This window comes from Lissotriton helveticus, chromosome 12 (assembly GCF_964261635.1).
Source record: "Lissotriton helveticus chromosome 12, aLisHel1.1, whole genome shotgun sequence".
In the NCBI taxonomy this organism is placed as follows: domain Eukaryota; kingdom Metazoa; phylum Chordata; class Amphibia; order Caudata; family Salamandridae; genus Lissotriton; species Lissotriton helveticus.
The window spans coordinates 300,699,108-300,718,756 of record NC_136073.1 but is presented as its reverse complement, the minus strand read 5'-3'; the positions used below and the strand labels follow the sequence as shown (position 1 = coordinate 300,718,756).

General features: G+C 43.5%; 1 protein-coding gene across 2 annotated transcripts in view; it reads left to right on the top strand.

Annotated features, from left to right (window-relative positions):
- The first annotated feature begins 414 nt into the window (after window positions 1-414).
- The window catches only part of ZNF423 (zinc finger protein 423), a 504,645-nt gene continuing 485,410 nt past the window's right edge, over window positions 415-19,649 (top strand). For both annotated transcript variants that reach the window (XM_078671308.1, XM_078671307.1), the window contains exon 1: window positions 415-1,429. In XM_078671308.1, coding sequence (XP_078527434.1) covers window positions 1,390-1,429 — 40 coding nt within the window. In that variant the 5' untranslated portion in view covers window positions 415-1,389. The remainder of the gene's footprint in view (window positions 1,430-19,649) is intronic.

Here is a 19,649-nt window from a genome sequence, read left to right as displayed (position 1 = left end):
GCCCAGTCTTTTACTTAATTTATTTACCTTGTGTCTTGCACGGTCCCTTCGTGATTCAATGTGGTGTACCTGCTATTCAGCAAAGAGCAGCACAATACACCGTTTTTCTCTGTGGTCAAGTAATATGAAGATTTTTTTAAAGTTTGGTGGCAGTCTCTGCATAAATTGAGCCTCCTCCATTTGGGGGCAACTGTTTATTTAGCTATCCAGAGTTCAGAGTTGTACATTTAAGGGTTGTCATCCCTGTGTTTGCGCCTCCGGGCTTGTGGCATTTCTCTAAAGCTGTGTATTCTCTCCTTGTACTACAGCACCGCGCACTCCAGTCCCAGGCCCGGAGCCCGGCTCCGCCTTTTGCCGCCTCCCTCTTCTCGGCCGGGGCTGTATTTCCTCGGCTGTCCATGGCTCGGTGCTGTTGGCTCTCTCTGTGGCTGATGATGAAGCCCAGGCTGTGCGGGGCTCCCTACGGGATGAGAGCGCTCCCCCGCCGGGACTCCACTCCTCACATCCTCCTGCTGGGACTCTGCTTCCAGCCAAGCCTGGCTTTATTATGTGTGTCTGCAGCACTGCAGCCCCGGCAGCGGCAGCAGGAGGAGGAGGAGGAGAAGGAGGAGGGCAGCGCAGAGCCAGGACAAAGAGCAGGACGAGAGCGGGCTGCGGCTGGACCCGGGCACCCACAAGCAGCCCCCCGCCCCATGGAAGCAAGGGCAGCTAACGCCGCCAGCACCCCCGGAGCCCGACATAGGGCGGCAGAGCTACAGCCTAACCGGGGCTAGCCCCCCCGACACAGAGCACCCTTCTCTGTCGGCACCTCTCAGTCCGGAGACTCCTCAGGGAGCACCCCTCGGCTCTGTGCCTCCACCCCGGGTCCAGTGCCACTTACAGAAGGGGGGTAGACCATCTCAGAGAGCCCCCCCCACACACGGGCGATTTACTGCCACCCACGGGTGGGGGGTACCAGCTCTTTCTGGACACCCACAGGGCGAGAGCACTTCCCAAGCACCCACAGAGGCGGAGGAAGCGCCCTCCCCGAGCACCCTCGGGCGGTTATCGCCCTGAGTGCTGCGGTTTCTTGAGCCGCGCCGCTGCCTTTGCAACGAACACTTCCTGAGAGTGAGTGTGAGAGTGCCCGCGAGCCTGGGGACGCAGCCGAGAACGGACACCGGCACCCCCCCCCCCGGTCCCGTTTATTTTTTACACGTTGTCAACGGGGGTCCACAGTGGATCCCGAGGCGCCTCCAGCCGTATTAGTTTTTGGGGGCAGACGACACGTCGCCCCTTTCCCTCTGGCGGAAAGAAGCAGCTCACTTCATCCATAGCAGGGAAGCAACGGCCGCTGGTTCACGGAGAAAGTTTGAGCAGGCGAAGAGGGCGGCGAAGAGAGCACTGGACATGTCCAGACGGAAGCAGGCCAAGCCGCGCTCGGTGAAAGGTAAGGGCAGTCTCCGCGCCCGTCGCCGCTGCGCTGTTTGTTGTGTTTGGTTTTCCCCTAACTCCCCTCCTCTCGCGGTCCGAGGCGGCGAACGAGCAGCCGGTGCTGCCTCGCGACCAATCAGCTCCGGCTTTTGGGCAATGGCGCCAAAATCCGAAGCCTGCACGCGAGGACACATCTAGTGTGCTCAACGGCCCCCTGCAACTGCCGTAGAGACGTCACATGAAGGTACGTGACTGCGGCAGTAAATAATGAGTCTTCGCAGGCAGTAAACAATGAGTCTTCGCAGGCCTATTGACATAACCTGCAGGTACCACCTCACACCTATAGAGAGGATGTCACACGACTTGAAAATGACAGACCATAGACTTGAACACACCATGCCAGAGATGTCTCACAAGGGCCAGATTCACATCACAATTTACCAGAGACATATTGCGAGTTACTAGGGGCCTGTCATTGCAAACTATTTTGTCAACAATGTATTATGGATTCTTGCTGATGGCACACTACTTAATCATTCCATCATAGGTACCTGATCCTCACCCTGCATCACCCTTTCAGGTATATTTTATAGATATAACAACATTTCTAAAGATGGCTTTTAGCTAGGTATCACATCATGCTTTGGAAACATCATGGACACAGATATGGCACACATTGTAAGAGAAATGTCAGACCCATCACATCTATATACAGTTCATGCTTGCAGATACTGCTGGAACTGTTAGACTTTGCCAAGTACATATCACATCATCTCAGACTGCCAGTGCTGCTTCAGACCTCGTTAGGGATTAATCGTAAAGACATTTCATAGAAAGACACACTATACCATGAATTTGCTGTACCCAGGTCCTGTCACATCTTGTCACACAAACTTTATGGATCTGTCTACACTGCTAGAATTGTTATAAACAAGGGTGTGTTACACAACACAGACGTGTCATACCTCTCATGAAATGTATCTTATATTGATGTCTGTGCCAGGGATTAATTACACCTTGTGTGGCACTCATCACACTATGTCAAACAGACATCCTAGGCAAGGCCCACTCTCATAGAGATATGCCATAGAGGAAGACTGTCTACATAGTCTGCCTCTTCATAGGCTTACATGCTTGTGATCCAGTATGAAAAGCATTGCATACTATCAGAGAGGTAGTTAACTGTCTAGACGTATAGGCATGAGGACATCATTTGAAGTCATATATATGAAATGTATTACCCAGTCAGTAACATGTTACTAACATAATAACAGTTGGCTTATACCCTACCAAACAAGATTTGACCTATCTTGTCAGAAATCTCATACACAGCTAGGCACATTCTCATTGAACACTCTCATAGGCAGTTAGCTAGTGTACAAACATTCCGCCCAGCCACAATATGTTGAACTTATACATATTTATAGAAAAATGTATTGTACTTTGCCATGTACAAGTCGTACACTACTCAACATGTTTTTTTTTTTTATACATGAGAGGTCCAGCCATCACTGGTCCTCGTTGCCATACTTGCTTGCTACTTGGGTAGACACACTTCAGACTTGATGTAAGATGTGTTCTATTGCCACTGGCTTGTCACATTCTACCAGACTCAACAGGCAGGTGGGTTCATAATAAATATGTGTACAAACGGACATCATACCTGTCGCAGATCAACCATATTTTACAAAAGGAACCATTTCCAGACCCTTTTAACACCCACCACTGCCAAATACACATTTCAGACCAGTCATGACATGTCTGCAACAGTCATGGCATGTTGTGTAATGTGTAACTGAGGGATAAATTACACTCTATGACCAATATTTTTGAAAATATTTTGTAATCTGGGAAGGAATTGTTGTATTCTGCCAGATATGCACAATACACAGTTACGTTGCACATAGAATTACCATTGCAAGATGATAATTCTATTTTAGGTTGTAAACAGAAATATCAGTGCACAAACAGATTGCAGGAATGGATATGTGAACCGCCATGAGGATTCATGACCTCTGACAGAAATGTCATAGGTATGGGGTATGCAGTGAAGGCCGTAGGCGGGGGCGTAGACAGTGCCTCGAATGGTTGTACTTTTAGAAAGGGAAAAAAAGCATTTTTTCCCCTCAAGGATATCGTCTTCTTTGTGGTTGACCATTTTTGTAAATCTCATGGAATTCTTTTCTATCACTCAGCGTCTTGATAAGAGAGCAGTTTTCTTTTTACTTGCATTAATATTTGTTGACCATTTAGACTGTGACATCACTATGGGTAGCTGGATATAGTCTAACAGAGCAACAATTGATCTCTCAATACGAACCATTCGGTCAGACATTTTCTAATTTAATAAACTCTTAAAATTCGAAGCAGATTCTCAAATGGGGAAGAGGGATAAATGTATCAAAAACACTACCCAAACTGTAAGAATTAAATCGATGAGCCTTGCAAAGGTGGTTTAGTAACATTGCCCACAACACACATACGCAGGGACATGTTAAATATTTTGGGGGCCCTGTTAGGAACAGCTGTGAATTTATATTCTAATTTTAGCTCTTTCATGCCCTCTTTGGCGATGTCAATGATAGTGCACAGGCACACTCGTCCAATATCTAAATGTGTTTACATCTAACATTCAGGGATAGTGACAATATTGTAACACAGCAGCAGCTCATTAATATTACTGCAACACCCCCCATTTCTCATATGAGAGGCCATGTTTTGATCTAAAAGAAGCTTTTTTATGGTTGTTGCATAAATAATAAACACAACATCTTTCTGCAAAATGTCTGGAATAGACTCGCACATCACCCACATTAAAATTAAGTAAAGGAAAACGGTATTTAAAACAATCTATTTAACAACTATTCAAGGTCAGCAGTGCAAAACTCCGCAGAACAGAGCTGGCTCTATCAGTGGTCCCCTGAAAGGCTGGGGCCCTGGCCAGATTCCACTTTGCCCATGCCTTAAAACGTCTCTGCACATATGATCATAAACCACTCACTATGCAGGGACTGGAAAAATGAGAGCTAGATGGTGGAATAAAGAGTTCAGAACTTAGAGGGAAGTTCTTTGTTAAAACCGGAAGTGATTGTCCTAAGAGGGAGTGTGGTGGTGTTGCAGGCCAGAGTCATGCAGAGCTAAAACTAAGATCCTATATTAAGATGGAATTGGAATGCTGTGGATTGAGCAGATTGTGTAAGTAGAAAAAGTGGGCATTTTGAGTTAATGTTGATGGTAGGCCAACTAATTGATGCCTGTCAATTGTCTTTCTCTATTAATAGTTTGCGTACTAACATCTTGATAAGGTCATGCACTGTGAATCAGTTAACAGAACAATGCTTGCTGCATGATTACACTATAATGCAACTCTCGGAGAGGGGTTTTCATCTCATAGAATCAGGTCATAGACCAGTTCATTATCAGACCTGTTCAACAGCTATGGTGGGGTCAGTTCACAGATAGTTCTGGAGATGACTTCAACAATGTATACACAGTCAGCAAACTGTACAACTGCTTATCACCAGGTCATAGACTTGTACACTGGCATACACTCGTCGGAGACAATCAGACCTATAGGGGTATTTCTTTGACTGCCTTGATATATCAAAGAATCTTTGAGCTTATGGTGTCGCTTTATAAAGTTACAGAATGATAGTCATATTATGGAAACATATTCTTTTTATAGGGACACAGCTGGTAGAGATGGTTCATAGACTGTCCTTGCTCATGGGGTTAGGTCATAGATTTATACTTTGCCAGACACCATTACAGCTGCCAGAGATGAGTAATCGGGCCAGGTGCATTTCCAGATCCAGATGAAGCTGCTTTAGTGGTCATAGGTTTATACAGCTCATTCGGTGAGGCCAAAGACATGTACTGTGCCAGAGGCAGGTTATAGACTAGTACAAATAGCACACTGTGAGATGCATGCACATCATTTCAAACTCTCATTTGTACGCAACAATTTTATTGCACATTTTGTAAAACACCATAGCATGCTTGTTTGATATCCATAACTCTACTCCATATAGATGTGCTCGCCATCTTATAGGCCAGAATTACAGATGTCATCCCTCGAGTACTCACTCAACTTTTCCCCTCCAATGCTGACTCACTTTCAATATGCACATCACCTCATAAACCAACTATAAAGGTTTTCACCCATTGTTGACTATTTACTTTCAACTTCCAGCCATGAGATCCTCTGCATAAAAGCATGCCTGTCCTTAAGCGTTAATGGCATACCCCACTGTGAACCTGCCATTTTCATACATCCCTCTGTCACCTGTATGGATTATCTATCAAATTGAAATTGTATATGCACCACCGCCAAAGCCCAAATGATGATGTGTGCATGCCTCCTAGAACTAGCACACTCAAAGTCTCTACCCCACACATTTTCTGTACGTATTGTGCTCAGCCATTTGATGCCCCTTTGGGGTCCTTTATAGTTATGCAATTTCTCTGTCTTCGCTTTGTTGTTCAATTAGTCCTTTTGATCTTACTAAAATTATATACATATATGCATAGTTAGCGGGCTTTCAGCCAGCCCTCTTTATCCATTGGTCTTTTGCTGTGTCGTTCACTCATTTTTCTTCAGCTCACTACACATTGGGACAGTGGGCAACCCTCTTCAGACACTGGCTTACTTCACAGTGCATGTTGGCATTCTGTTCTTTCATCAGCGTACAAAGTAGTTCTTTTTTTTTTCTTCTGGGGACCACTACAGGAATATGTGCTTGTTGTGACAAAAAATATGGCAAAATAAAAAAAGCACTGACAAAGCCAAAAATCGGGCAACCAATGGCAGAGCTGTTGGTTTTGCCATGCTTGTGTTTAGGCCTAGAGTTGGCCAATAGTCCCTTTTATTTTAGTAAAATGATATGTGTAATATACTTATAGGGGCTTTCAGCCAGCCCTCTTTATCAATTGGTCTGTTGTTGTATCATCATTCACATTTTTCTTCTGCCGATTAAAGCATGGGACAGGGGGCAAGCCCACTTCAGCTGTTGACTAACCTCACTGTGTGACTGCTTTTAGCCATTTTACAAGGAGCACATCAGCACACAAAGTAGTTCCTTCAGTGCGAGGGACTACTATGACAACATGTGCCTTCCGAGACCAAACATTTTTTTTTTGCTTTTTGTGTGTGGTGTATTTTTTATTTATTTTTTATACTTGAGGAGGGCCCTGCAACTTCCCCAATTATATAATTTGCTAAACCAAAATTGACAAAGCCAAATGCCTGGCAGCCAATGCCAGACATACTGGCTTTGACAGTGCTTATTTCACTTTGGCTGGTAGACCATCCAACTTGAGTTCTTGTTTACCTCACAATCCTGCTTGCATAGATATTTTCTTGATAGCCCCTCTTTCGATTCCCTTTATTGGTGTTAATGCATGGATACACACACTTGTTCTCATTCTGGTCATATTCTCTTCCTGGTTCTTATTATCCTTCCGCATGCCAGTGTTCAATCTTTTCCCCAACCACCAATGGACACTTCCTGTCTGCTCTCTGCGTTTTGGCAGCAGATGAACCATTGTCCTGTAAAAATCTTCCCCAACATACATGCTCTTCCCTTGTTTATTACCCTCAAGTTTTAGCATGGCACTGCGTTCAATTTTGCTAATTCCAAGACAAATGGTTAAGCCACAAGCAGTACTTTTAGACCCAATTCAAAATGGTCTTCCTCTGCCTCCATGACTCATTTATCTAGGACCATACTTAAGCACGCTTATGGGACCCATGTTTATTTAGCGACTTCCAGAATAAGACTGAGGGGGTCACTCACTTCCCTCTTTTTAGCTTCTAAACCTAACTTTCAATGGGAGCCTTTTTTGGATTTTTATTAATTCTTTAGTTGCAAAGATCATTTTTCTTAAATTTCGCTATGACACTTTTCCCTGTTACCAAAATGGAACCAATCAAACCAGATTAGTACTGTATGCCCTGTTAGCCAGCATTCAGAAAAATTACTAGTACACTTTGTTTTTTCTGTCTGGGATATATTCACCCCAGAAAAACATGGAATTTTTTGTTAGGGTTTTATATAGCGCAAACTAGACCTGAAGATATCAGGTATCAGAGCGCTTTACACGAGCACCAGTTTCGTTACACAAGGACACATTAATTTTTGCTAGGCACGGGGAGATTAAGTGATTTGCCCAGAATCACAGGATTTTGAGCATCGTTGCTTCTTTTAATTCATTTTCCACTGAGAGTAGACACAAACTGTGTTGGTCAATAATGAAGCTTACATAAAACAAAATATATGACTCCTGATTTAGGAGTCAATGCTTATTAGATTAAAATGTAACAAGTCTGACATTTCTCTCTAGATTCAGATCCTTTACAGTGAGTCAATCATCAGGTAAGTACTGTTGTGTTTGAATATGTGACGCGCACCTTGCAGAGATGCGTCTTCCGTTTTATTCTCCATTGCAAGAAAGTTGGAACATTTCTGATATCGGGGAGAGTATTGCTAAATCTCCTCAGAGTGTGGGCAGGGAAGGTCTGATTTGAGATTCTTCTTGTATTTCATGGTTTCTAGTCTGGGAATGATCTGGCTCTTGGTGTGGCACTGTCCATCTCAGATGGTTGGTCTCTTGGCCAGGAAAGGGAGGTTGTTCTTTAGGACAACCTTGTATGTAATGCCGCTGGTTGTGTTATTCCTTTGTGTAAGCAACTTGGCTGCCGTAAACTTGAGGTTGCCATAAGGCTCCTCTGCACAGAATCTATTTAGACAGTTGTCTGTGCGGTATCCACGTTTCTTCACTGGAGCTTGTCCATCAGAAGTAAGGCACTGGAGTGAATAACAAGGCTGATCTATTTACCTTGCCGCTCTTAATCCCAGTTCCCCGATTTTGGGGTGCTCAAGATATGATGTTTACTACTTGCGGATTCGAATTGATGTATATTTTTATATCCATTTTAAATCTATTATTTACCAATTTTAAGGGTATACACATCAAATGTGATTAATTGTAGCCCATTGGCATTCTTTTATTGTATTGATCAGTGGGTATTTTAATGGTATGTTATAGCGCGCTGTGTTTTTATCTTTCTCTGCTCTTAACTTTATGTGAGCACTGTATAGTTTGTGTACTTTTATGGGCGAAAAGCCCGATTAAAGTATTTGAGGATGAAAAGGTATGTTTAGGACAGACTCTGTTCTAGTCAGGCTTTCTTTTATATACACACTTAATAGACATCTGTGCACCTAATGAAAAGCTGAAGTGGACTGCAATATTTTAAATTAATTACTTTGTTGTCACCCTCTTTTAACTGATGCATGAATGGAAGAGCACCTCCTGCCCAAAAGTGGATGTAGTCTTAACCATTTCTGATTTATGCCTGAGATAGTAATTTCTTGTCATTTATTAACCAGTTTAAAATGTCTGTGAGGTAAAATTTCAGTTTCTATCAGTCAATCATTGTTTTAGAGACAGGCGGGGTGAACAGCTTGTCCTGTAAATAGGAGCAGCTTGCTTTGTCATCCCGTGATCTCTGCGGGAAGGCAGAAATTATTTCCTTATAATGCCCTTTCCGCACCTTGCATTCAGATCTCAGTACTACGTGTGCAAGTCCCTGAAAAGGGGGCTGAATGGTGTCACCATGTAAATGCATATTCTGACAGGAATTCTTCGCCGTGAGCTGTCTGAAAATGGAAGGCAATATATGTAATTTCTTCAAACTAGCTTTTCATTGGGACCTTAGAAATTCGCGTAAAATAGTAACTGATGCTGCTACCCACCATTAAACGGTTACCTGGTGGATGAAATCTTGATGATACCAGTTCGCAGTCTGCTTCTCTGTGTCTGTAATGGCTGCCTTCTAACATTCAGCGGCACCCACATGGGCTCCTGGCAGCAGCAAAACAGAGCTGAAGTCGTAGGTGTGAGTCACTCAGAGGAAACCTCGTGAATGATGGATTTACCACATGAAATGAGGATGAATTTGTATGTCCTACTGTCAACCTATGATTTGGCAGGTACAATTTCCTCTTATTATAATAAACCCCACTGGCTTGTCTCTTTGGGCAGAGCAACACAGCACTCCTAGTATACTTTTACAACAGGAGTATTTCCATCTCTCAAATGTTGAATTGGCATATTGAATAACTTAGAGTAGACTATTTTTTGCTTTCTGTTGGGCAGCCTCGTTAACATTGTAGTTAGTATGCCACAATTCTTTTAATTCTTGTTTTTGTTTGCGGGCATGCGCACCATGCAGAAGATGTCTTGAGTTTTCAATCCCCACCTGGCCCGCTCCTAGCTCACTCCTGGTTCCCCCTGGGCCTCATGTGGAATCTCCATTATTTGGCTTGCTCCTGAATTGGTAAGAGACTCTGCCAGCGTCAGTCTGGAATGGATTGCCAGAGAAACATATGTATTGGTTTGTAGCAAATGTATGAAGTACATTACACAGGACCCAAGTGCATAAATAAGAGACTTCAAGGAGAATGTGTTTATTTTTGTGCAGCTTTGTGATTTTTGAGCTGCATGTTCATTTTCATCCACGTGCTTTTCTTCCCACACTAGTAGTATTATTACTTTGTTGAGATACCTCATTGGCTAAGGTCGCTTTCCCAGCCAGGACTGACCCTCAGTGCCACATCTCATGAGTTCTAGAAGCTCTGAGTGACCAGTAAGAGTTCAAACCATATCTCAATACACACTGGTTTTAGGTTTAGCTCATGTGGGTTCTTTGGAGTGTACCAGTGGTGGAAACCGGAAGCAATTCATTACAGCAGAATGACACATCTTAACATTTTTTTTCTCTTACTAGATTATTATAAACCAAGGCTTGGCTTTTCTTAGACCAAAGTTTGAGTTTAAACTAGAGCGCAGTCCATATGTCTGCATGGCTTGCCTTTCTAACCATTTAACAGAGACAAATGGTAGCATATTTTCAAGATGCGACTACAAGATTGCGCATCTAAATGCTGATTGTGTAGTAGAGTTTGTAGTAATATCTTCAAGGCCACAATCAAAGAGCATTTTGTCAAGGTGTCATTTTGTCAAGGTGTCACGAAGCAGAGCCGGGGGACGCTTATAAAAGAACGAGCCCTCCATTAATGCTTATCTGATTCTACGTTCCAAATCTCCCTATTCAGAATTTTGTTGTGTTCCGCAAATAAACATTTAAATGAAATTGAGTAGTAATCTGCTAAAAGCACGAATCTCTTGGTTCTTGTGATATGTGAACAAATACAATTGTTTTCCTCGATGGGAACATCATTCTAATGACCATAATTTTTGGGTAAAGGAGAAATGTTGATCTTGAGAAATAACACTATATTTGCAAGATCGACGATTGTCCAACTCCAGCAACAGTGCAAAGCTGAGAATGTAAATGTAAATGTATGTGTCTTGTAAAGCGCACTGCTGCCCTGAGGCGTCGTGGCGCTGTAGACCGCTGGGGAACCCGTCCTGGCTATCCCTGTGAGATGGTCCCTACTGGGTATCTCCAAGGTGAAACCAGGCATCCCCGGCGAATGTGGGGGGCCGTTGTAGAGATGAGGCAAGCTAATGCCCAGAGTTGCCGAGTGTGATCCCTGGTTAGAGTAGGCACCGAGGCGAGAATTATCGAGTCCGCTGACCCTGGTCCACGGCCCTGCCGTGTCGGGAATTGAACCCTGGTCCCAGGCCGTTCTCTGCTTCCGGGTCTGCCGCCGCTAACCAGTGAGTCACACCACTCCACCCCTTTTACTGCATTACCTGCACATACCCTAGTTTAATTGAATGGCGGTATGTACTGTTTGAAAAAACAATATCAATTTAGTTCGAATCCTACTTGCTCTAAACTGCTGGCATTCAAATGTTAGTAATGCAGAATAACCATGACCATTCAATTAGTTCTTTTTTGAGTGTCAAGTCTTCTGACTATATGGGAGAGTGCTTTTTATGCACCCTGTGAAAAGCCCGTGTTTTTGCACCTGCAAGAGTGCAGCTAACACTGCAGACCTAATCAAACGTATTCGTCATCTGCATTTCCTTCTTGTTACTGTATTTTGTACTTGCATTTTTATGAATTTCAATCTTTTGTATTTTTCTGTGGTGTTTTGTGGTTATCTAGCTCAACCGAATAAAAGTGTAATTTACTGATTGGCAAGTGTGTGCCTTATCATGCTGCACCTTGTGGGTCAACGAGGCTACCTACTTTAGTGGGAGCCAGTCTTGGTCTCTCACTAAAAACAAGCATTAAAAATGCAATAGGTCTCGCCTTTCATAAAGTTAAAGCCATTTGCTTTGCTATACAAAACCGTTAGCAAAGCAAATGGCTTTAACTTAATCAAAGGCAAGACCTATGGGGCGCAAAGCTCACTTTTAGAAATCACAAACTGTGACATTTTTGTATTCCCGCCTAGGCCCTTGTTGGAATCCGGGATTTTTTCGAAAGAGGAGGTCGTGGCTTTGGGAAAGCATCTTCTGTGAGCAGGGAATGTCGAGAAATGTGCAGAATGTGGGGACAAAAAAAGTGTTTAAATATTATTGCCTGCTGAAGGCGTCAGTGGATCTGGGGTGTCTGGGGTCCAGTGGAGGCGTGGGTGTCTCTGACCAGTAGGACCACAGGGGGCTCTCTTTTACTCAGGAACGAGCTGGGGGTGACACATCACTCTTCAGATACATGCATGCATTAAATAAATAAATAGATAAATAACCATAAATAAAGTCTTTGGTGGTCCCCGTAATATAATTTTGGCCTCTCACTCAACAAAGACAGGGGCCTACATGTTGGTGTCTGTGGCAATAGAAGGCATTTGGTCTGTATGTGTGCGCAAGGGGCTGGGGAGCACCTGTTTGTCTCTATCGGCTGATAATGGCTCCCTTGCAAGCCCTGTTGGTCGATAAGCCCCAAAAGTGACGTTATGGGTTTTATAAGTTGGTCTGGGTTAGGAGGGCAACTTTCTGGCCTACATTCCTTCATAAGTACAAATGTGCCTCCATTTTAGTTTCTGTCGGTCATAAGAGCCAGTTGTGTTTTATTGATTCATGTTTTTCAGGACTATACCATTCTGCACCGCGAGCGAGTACTACACTTCCTCTGTGGGTCACTTTTATGGATTCATGTTTTTCAGTTATGTGCCGCTGTCTGAGACGTTTCAAGCCCACCAATGGGCCTCCACTCTCTCATCCGACTTGTCAATCCTTCATGGATGCCTCCACATTGAGACTCCGTGATTCGGAACTCCGTGGCCCCAACTTTCCGGGTGGTGCCTCTCCTGCGGCTGGGAGGCCGCGTATAAATCAAAGCTCCAAGGTGCCCACCTGTTGGAGACGCACTTTGACATCCACTGCAGCAACCATCATGAGGTAAAAGCCGAATCGGCGGGTGGATCCAGTTTAATCCAAGTTGGCTGTGCTGCTGAAGCTGAAGCTGAAGTAGATGGTGCACTCCTAATATGGCATGGCAGCCGTGTGAATTAATGAAAAACAATGGCCCGAAAGCTTAAGGAATGCACCCACACCCAACTGACACCTGGCATTTATTCAAAATGGAGACCAGTCATAGCACTCCAGGTTAAATACTTGTGCCGACGCGTTTCACGGCTTCTGCCGCTTTTTCACAGGCAGCTACAGAATGCGTCAACAGGATTCCAATTCTCTGCACTCTTGGGTTTATTGCATGTCCTCAGTGGATTCCGCATTTATTTCACAGTGCATTTTGGGATGTATAGTCTTGAATTTGAGTAAGTCTTACCCTCAATGTGTTGTATGTCGCACTTCAACTTGAAGCAAGTTCAAACACCCTCCAGTGGGCCCCAGGATACCGGGCTGGTCAATTAATCCAAGTTGCCTGTGCTGCTGAAGCGGTTTGTGGCACAGTTCCCCACCGCGCAGCCTCCAAAACTCGTAGATGGTGCACTCCGTACACGGCAGGGCAGCCGTGTGAATTAATGAAAAACAATGGCCCGAAAGCTTAAGGAATGCACTCACAGCCAACTGACACCTTCTGGCATTTATTCAAAACGGAGACCAGTCCTAGCACTCCAGGTTAAATACTTGTGCTGACGCGTTTCGCGGCTTCTGCCGCTTTTTCATAGGCAGCTACAAAATGCGGCAGCAAGATTCCAATTCTCTGCACTCTTGATTTTATTGCATGTCTGCTCTATTGGCTGTGACTGAGGAGGCGAGACGGATCTTGGATCGGGGGGGGGGGGTCAGTGGCAGTGATCCTCCTCGATCTGAGTGCCGCTTTTGATACGGTCCATCATAAGATTCTGTTGAACCGTCTCGCCGACTTAGGAGTGTCTGGAGAAGCCCTGGTCTGGTTCAAGTCTTTTTTATCTGACAGAACCTTCTAGGTCTTTGACGGCACATCTGTTTCAGCGAGCATGCCTCTGGGGTGTGGAATTCCTCAGGGCTTATCATTGAGCCCTACGCTCTTCAATGCATATATGAGGCCGCTGGCTGGGATTGTTCGTCCGCATGGTATTAACATCATTACCTATGTGGAGGACACCCAGCTGGTGGTTTCCCTTGTGCAGAAGAGTGGCCTCCAATCACCGCCCAACTTAGCAGTGTGTTTGGAGGAGGTGAGGAGCTGGATGATGAGCTCATGTCTGAAGCTCAACGACGATAAGACCGAGCTCATGCTTTTGGGCCCGGCGGCCCCCTCCACCTTGGAGCTGCTGTGGCCCGCGTGCATGGGGACGGCCCCTGCCCCGAGAGATAACATCAAAAGTCTGGGGGTATGGCTAGATAAGTCGCTGAGCTTCAATATATAGGCCACCAAGGTGGCGGCCACCTGCTTCGGCCTCCCTAGGGTGATCAAAAAAATCCTTCCCCTTCTTCCATTTGAGGCCAAGCAGATAATCATACAGGGCCTCGTTCAATCCCGTCTGGATTTTAACAACGCCCTTTATCTTGGAGCACCGGACTACACCCTAAAAAAACTTCAGCGCGCCCAAAATTGTGCTGCTCGTGCGCTACTTGAAGTCCCATGAAGAACTTCAATAAAAGCTGGGTTAAGAACGTTGCACTGGCTGCCTGTCAAGGACAGAGTAACGTTTAAATCTTTGTGCATCGCCCATCAGGCTTTCTGGAAAATGGGCCAGGAAATCAACTGTTCTTTGATTTCTCCTTATCTGCCCAACAAGGCGCTTCGTTCCTCGTCTGCATCTCTGGCCAAGACTCCCAGAATCTTTAAATCCAGAGCAGGAGGACGTTCCTTCTCTTATAATGTATCAAGACTATGGAACACCCTCCCTCTGCACTTGAGAAGCAATTCCAACCTAACCAGTTTTCGGAAGCAACTTAAAACTTTTTTGTTTCAGTAACCAGAATCTCTGTTTGTTCGCCTGAGGGCAATCTTGTTTAGTCACAGCGCCTGGACGCCTGAGGGCAACTGTAGCGCTTTATAAATTCTATTTTCATTTCATGTCCTCAGTGGATTCCGCATAGTACGTTTATTTCACAGTGCATTTTGGGATGTATAGTCCTCAATTGGAGTAAGTCTTACCCTCAGTGTTCCATGCATTTACACGGTACACAACCAGGTGCAGTGGGAGTACTGGAAGTGTTATAAGGGCTGGCGCATCTGCTGATGTATTTGCTGGTGTTCCCTCGGGGCATCCATTTTCCCTGTCACGTTAGTCTTCCTGAGATACCATTTTTGTGACAGACCAGTGGACATGCAGCAGAAACAGGAGCCAAAGGTACAGGGGCACTGTCATTAACTAACCTGATTTTTGGGCTGTAACTCTGTTTCCCAGGTTCTCATCCCCTTCTAGGTGCAAGTAGTGGTCAGCGTTTGCTCTACCAAGTGGTCGGTGGAACAATAAACAACATCTTGGGTTTTCGGGTTGCTCAGAGCTCTAATCTGCATAATCATATACAGTTTCCTCAGTGCTCCTGGCGTTTAGTTGAACCTAATGCAATACGGGAGTTAAAGTTTTAATTCATCTCTTTTGAGCTAATTGAACTGCCACACCTGAAAAACAATGATTGTAGAAAAAGAAAGATGAATGAGGGTCTTATGTCCAGGATGATATGGAGTCATCCATACCCATTTTCTGTTTGATGCTTCATTCAGCAGCCAAAATTCCTTCCCATTCGCTTGTCCCATTGGACATGTTGGCCATCTTTCTTTAATCCTTTGTAGAATTTACATGCATCTATGTATTGAAGTGTGTACATAGATGCTTACCCAGTGAAGTCCGTTATGAATTGAGATGATGTTCATCTCAATTCATAACGGACTTCACTGGGTAAGCATCTATGTACACACTTCAATACATAGATGCATGTAAATGCTACAAAGGATTAAAGAAAGATGGCCAACAATGGGGGTTGGTGGCTTTCACACAATATTTGGATAGCATTAGCGGTTGATTGTCTGATGGTCATCTTCTGAGATCCCTCAATGGCTTTGCCACACATAGTTTGTGATCCAAGAACACAAAGTGGAGACCCGAATAAACCAGCTGTATGGCCAATGGTGGTTTAAGTTGGTGGATGATCTCCAGAAAAATCATTCCAGTGAAGGTGAATGGCTCAAATAGCTTCAGTAGTAATCTTTGGATGCTGAAGTTTCCATGAATGCTGTGACTCGGGCAAAACCAAGCATGGGGAGTTTCAGTAATATACTGGGGCACTGTTTCAGGTTCATAAAATATATGCTACTCCATTGTGTTCCAGTAACATCTGTTACTAACAGTGCCAGGAAAAGACAAGGCTGTTATTAACTATCACGTGTACAGAAAACATGCTATTGAAAGAGGAATTAATGGGTTGCAGCTGTCCACTTGGTGTATGGTCACTGTAGTTCTGCATATGTGGATGAGGCGCAAATAACGTTGGCTGTGAAGAAGACCCGCTTTGCATTAATTGTTGTTTTTTTATCATGCCTTATATTGCAGTTATTGTGTTTCACTTGATTCTATGGGATTCCAATGACTATTTCAAAGTTTTGCTTCTTTTTTCAGACTCTTGCGTCTGCCAAAAATTAGCTGGTGTTTCTTTCTGCAGTTTGCATTTGCAGTGGAGCTCGGTTGTCTGGTGCTCTCCTTATCAGGATCATGTTTGCTTAACAGATATTTGACATGAGATCAGTATTTGGAACCCCCATTGGACATTGACTCCAGTTTGATCTTTGGGCACTTGTATCCAACACATTTGAGAAAGGTAGTATGCTTAAGATACTTGATTTGTACTTGGCCATGGAGGATGAAGAAGCCGTATAAACATTGGTGCAGTTACTTATGACTGGGTCCAAACTAAGGTGGCATGGTGTACAAAAGAACGCTGGGTTAGAATACTACGAGCATGATTGCCACTGGTTAGACAAATTGCAAATATCCTCCCATCACCTTTTGTGTGTTTCACTCTGGAAAGGCTTCATAGCATGATGGGTGGCTGACCAATGTGCTCCTCTAAGTAGGCAACACTGATGCAAAGGGCTTTGTAGGATGCTGCAATGGCCGTTAGTTATGCACATCCAAGCTATTCTTTTTAGTTTACTTCTACCCCATCTGTTTGAATTTGTGTGTGTCTGAATATTTTGTAGGCCTATAGCACATACTGTTGGCAATGAGTGATCTTGAATTGGGGTGGGGGTGGGGGAGGGGGGGTTGCCAGCTTTTTTTTCATAGGTCAAAACTGGTCTTGCTATTATAATAGATTTGTTTGCCTCCGTGTACAAGTCTGATGAATGGTTCCTGAACTGCTGCCTTCTTTCTCTTACATCTGGAACAAATCTTGTGTCTCCTTTTGACACACTGCTGCGATCTTACCACTCTCCAGTTAAAGTGTACCCCTGGTGAAGAAATGCATTTTTAAATTAAGTACGTTTGCTAGTGCATGTAAACGTTAGCTCATTGTCAGTCTGTTTTCCAATTACAGCCTAAATTGCCTGTATACCACACTTGCAGATGTTCACTTGCTCTTGCCTGAGCTTTGTTTTAAAGTATGGTTCATCAATTAGTTCAATTAGTTGCTGTGTACATGTCACATGCAGCGAACAAGGTATACATGAGTAAGTAGAGGTACGCCCTTCCAGGTGATTAATCAAGTCTCGGACCTTTTTGCATTACATACTCTTAGCCTCATTAATCACCTACGTCTCACCGTGTTGTAGGTAGTCTGCATTAACGTGTGATTTTTGCAGCAAGTACTGGCATCAATCTGTGCCATATACCTTCATTAATAAACCCACTTGATCATACAGTATACTACCCATCAGCGCCAGATGTAGTTTATGAATTTCTTCTATATCCATCAGCATCTTCTGCCCTTTGTGGTGTTCCCTGAGTCTCTACACGCAGTAAAACATCCAATATTTTGAATGACAACTTTGCCTGTTTAGACGTATCTGGCTACAGCCGATCTGCGCATTGAAGAGTAAATAATCATGGCTTTCGAACCGGAGTATACTAGACTCTTCTGAAACCCTGGGCAGATGGATGCTGACTCAGCTCCTGCCTGTAACCTTGATGATGACTGAAGTACATTTTTAAGGCCTGAAGCCTGAAGCCCTTCATACTACCACCCTATCTTCATATGGGTCTGCTTTACCGCTGCTTCCGTATTACATATTTGATCATGTGACAATGACTTAAAATGACACCGCCACAGTTCATCTTTGCAGACATAGGTGATTAAAAATGTCCAGTGACCATATCCATGAAGATAACATTTTCCCAAGATAGGATGGATCTTTCAGGGGCCTGCATCCAATTCTAAGGCTTTTGAGGAACCAGTGCTCCTAATGATTATTAAAGCTTCTTTTTGAGCAATATGCTAAATTACCTAGGTGACTACAGCAAAAAAGTTGACCATCCTAACATGTCTGGTGGCATTTAAAATTAGTGATCCCGAAGGGTGGGGGGGGGGGGGGGGGTTCTGGGGAAATTGTGAAAAGGTAATGATAGAAATAAAGCATCTCAATTGCTCAAATAAATTGAATCACCAATTGGTGATTTGAAACTGTTTTGATGATAACTAGTTAATAATCGTCTGATATTTGGGGACTGCTTTCCCCACTCTGATATCCTGGGTGTGTAAGGGTTCTTAGTTGGAATGTATTAGCCACCACAATTTTAATTTGAGTTGGTCTTCTAAAGCTATTGCCAACTATTGGTTCCGACCACTATTTAGAAAGAAAGGAGAGTTAAGGTATGTGCTTTCCATACATGTTTTAAACATTTGTAACACAGAGCAGTACAATGTGTACCTTAGACCTGTCATCATTTGTGGATCTTGGGAACCCTGGAAGTTGTTACATTCTAAGACCAGCTTAAAAATCGGTTGTTCGGAAGGCGTAACTTTTTGCATTCTTTCTCCAAGTTTTACGTAGCTGTAAATCTATCTTAATGCAAATGGAATGATTCTATTTTCTCTGTTATGCAAATGTGTGCTTTATTCATACCAGCCTGATGACTAATCTGTAGTTTGTGTATAAGCTGCTATGGAGATGATGGAAAAAGGATATACATTTAATAATGACTGTATCAGTTGGTGTGAACAGAAGGTTTCAGGTGTATTTTATGTGTCCTATGCTTTACCTGCTTTTATTATAATGGTTTTTATTAATCAAACAAACTTTCAATCACAAACATGGTATAGACAAGTACAATGAAATTCACAGATTTGAAGAATGCTGACATGGATTACTATAGTACACGTTCCAAGAAGAGCATCCTGAGGAGCAATCTTAAACCTGATGATTAAATTATAGGTCACTCACAAACTAGGTAGTCTTGCATTGTTTTTGTCCTTTTAGCAATCATCTATATTGATTATATTTTAGATTTTCTAGTAAAATACCAGATTTAGAAAATCTAAAAGCAGCTCTTGTCTGAACCAGAGACCAATTTTAAATAGGAGGACCGATCATGTAAAGTCTTGTGCCAATGAATGGAACCCTCAAATTCTGATTGACTTGATCTGCCAGCATTTATCGGTAGCGAGGTGACAAACATGTACAACTGAAGGTGTGTAATAGTGTAGGTTGTTGGAAAATGCTATATTATCACTTGCTCTACATGCAGACCAGGGCAGCTGCTGATGTGGGACTTTTCACTCTTTCCATTAAGTAAGTTGACTTGTTGTAAGTCCTTTCTTTTTGAACGTGTAAAGTGAACCGATCAAACCGTGTATTACAGTGATGTGTAGGCTCAGGTCATTTATAATGTCACTGTTAAAGATGCTTTGAGTAGCAAATAAAAGAGTTATTGTAGGGACTCAACGTTTTTGGCAGCTGTTATCATAAATTCATTTGTTTTTCCATG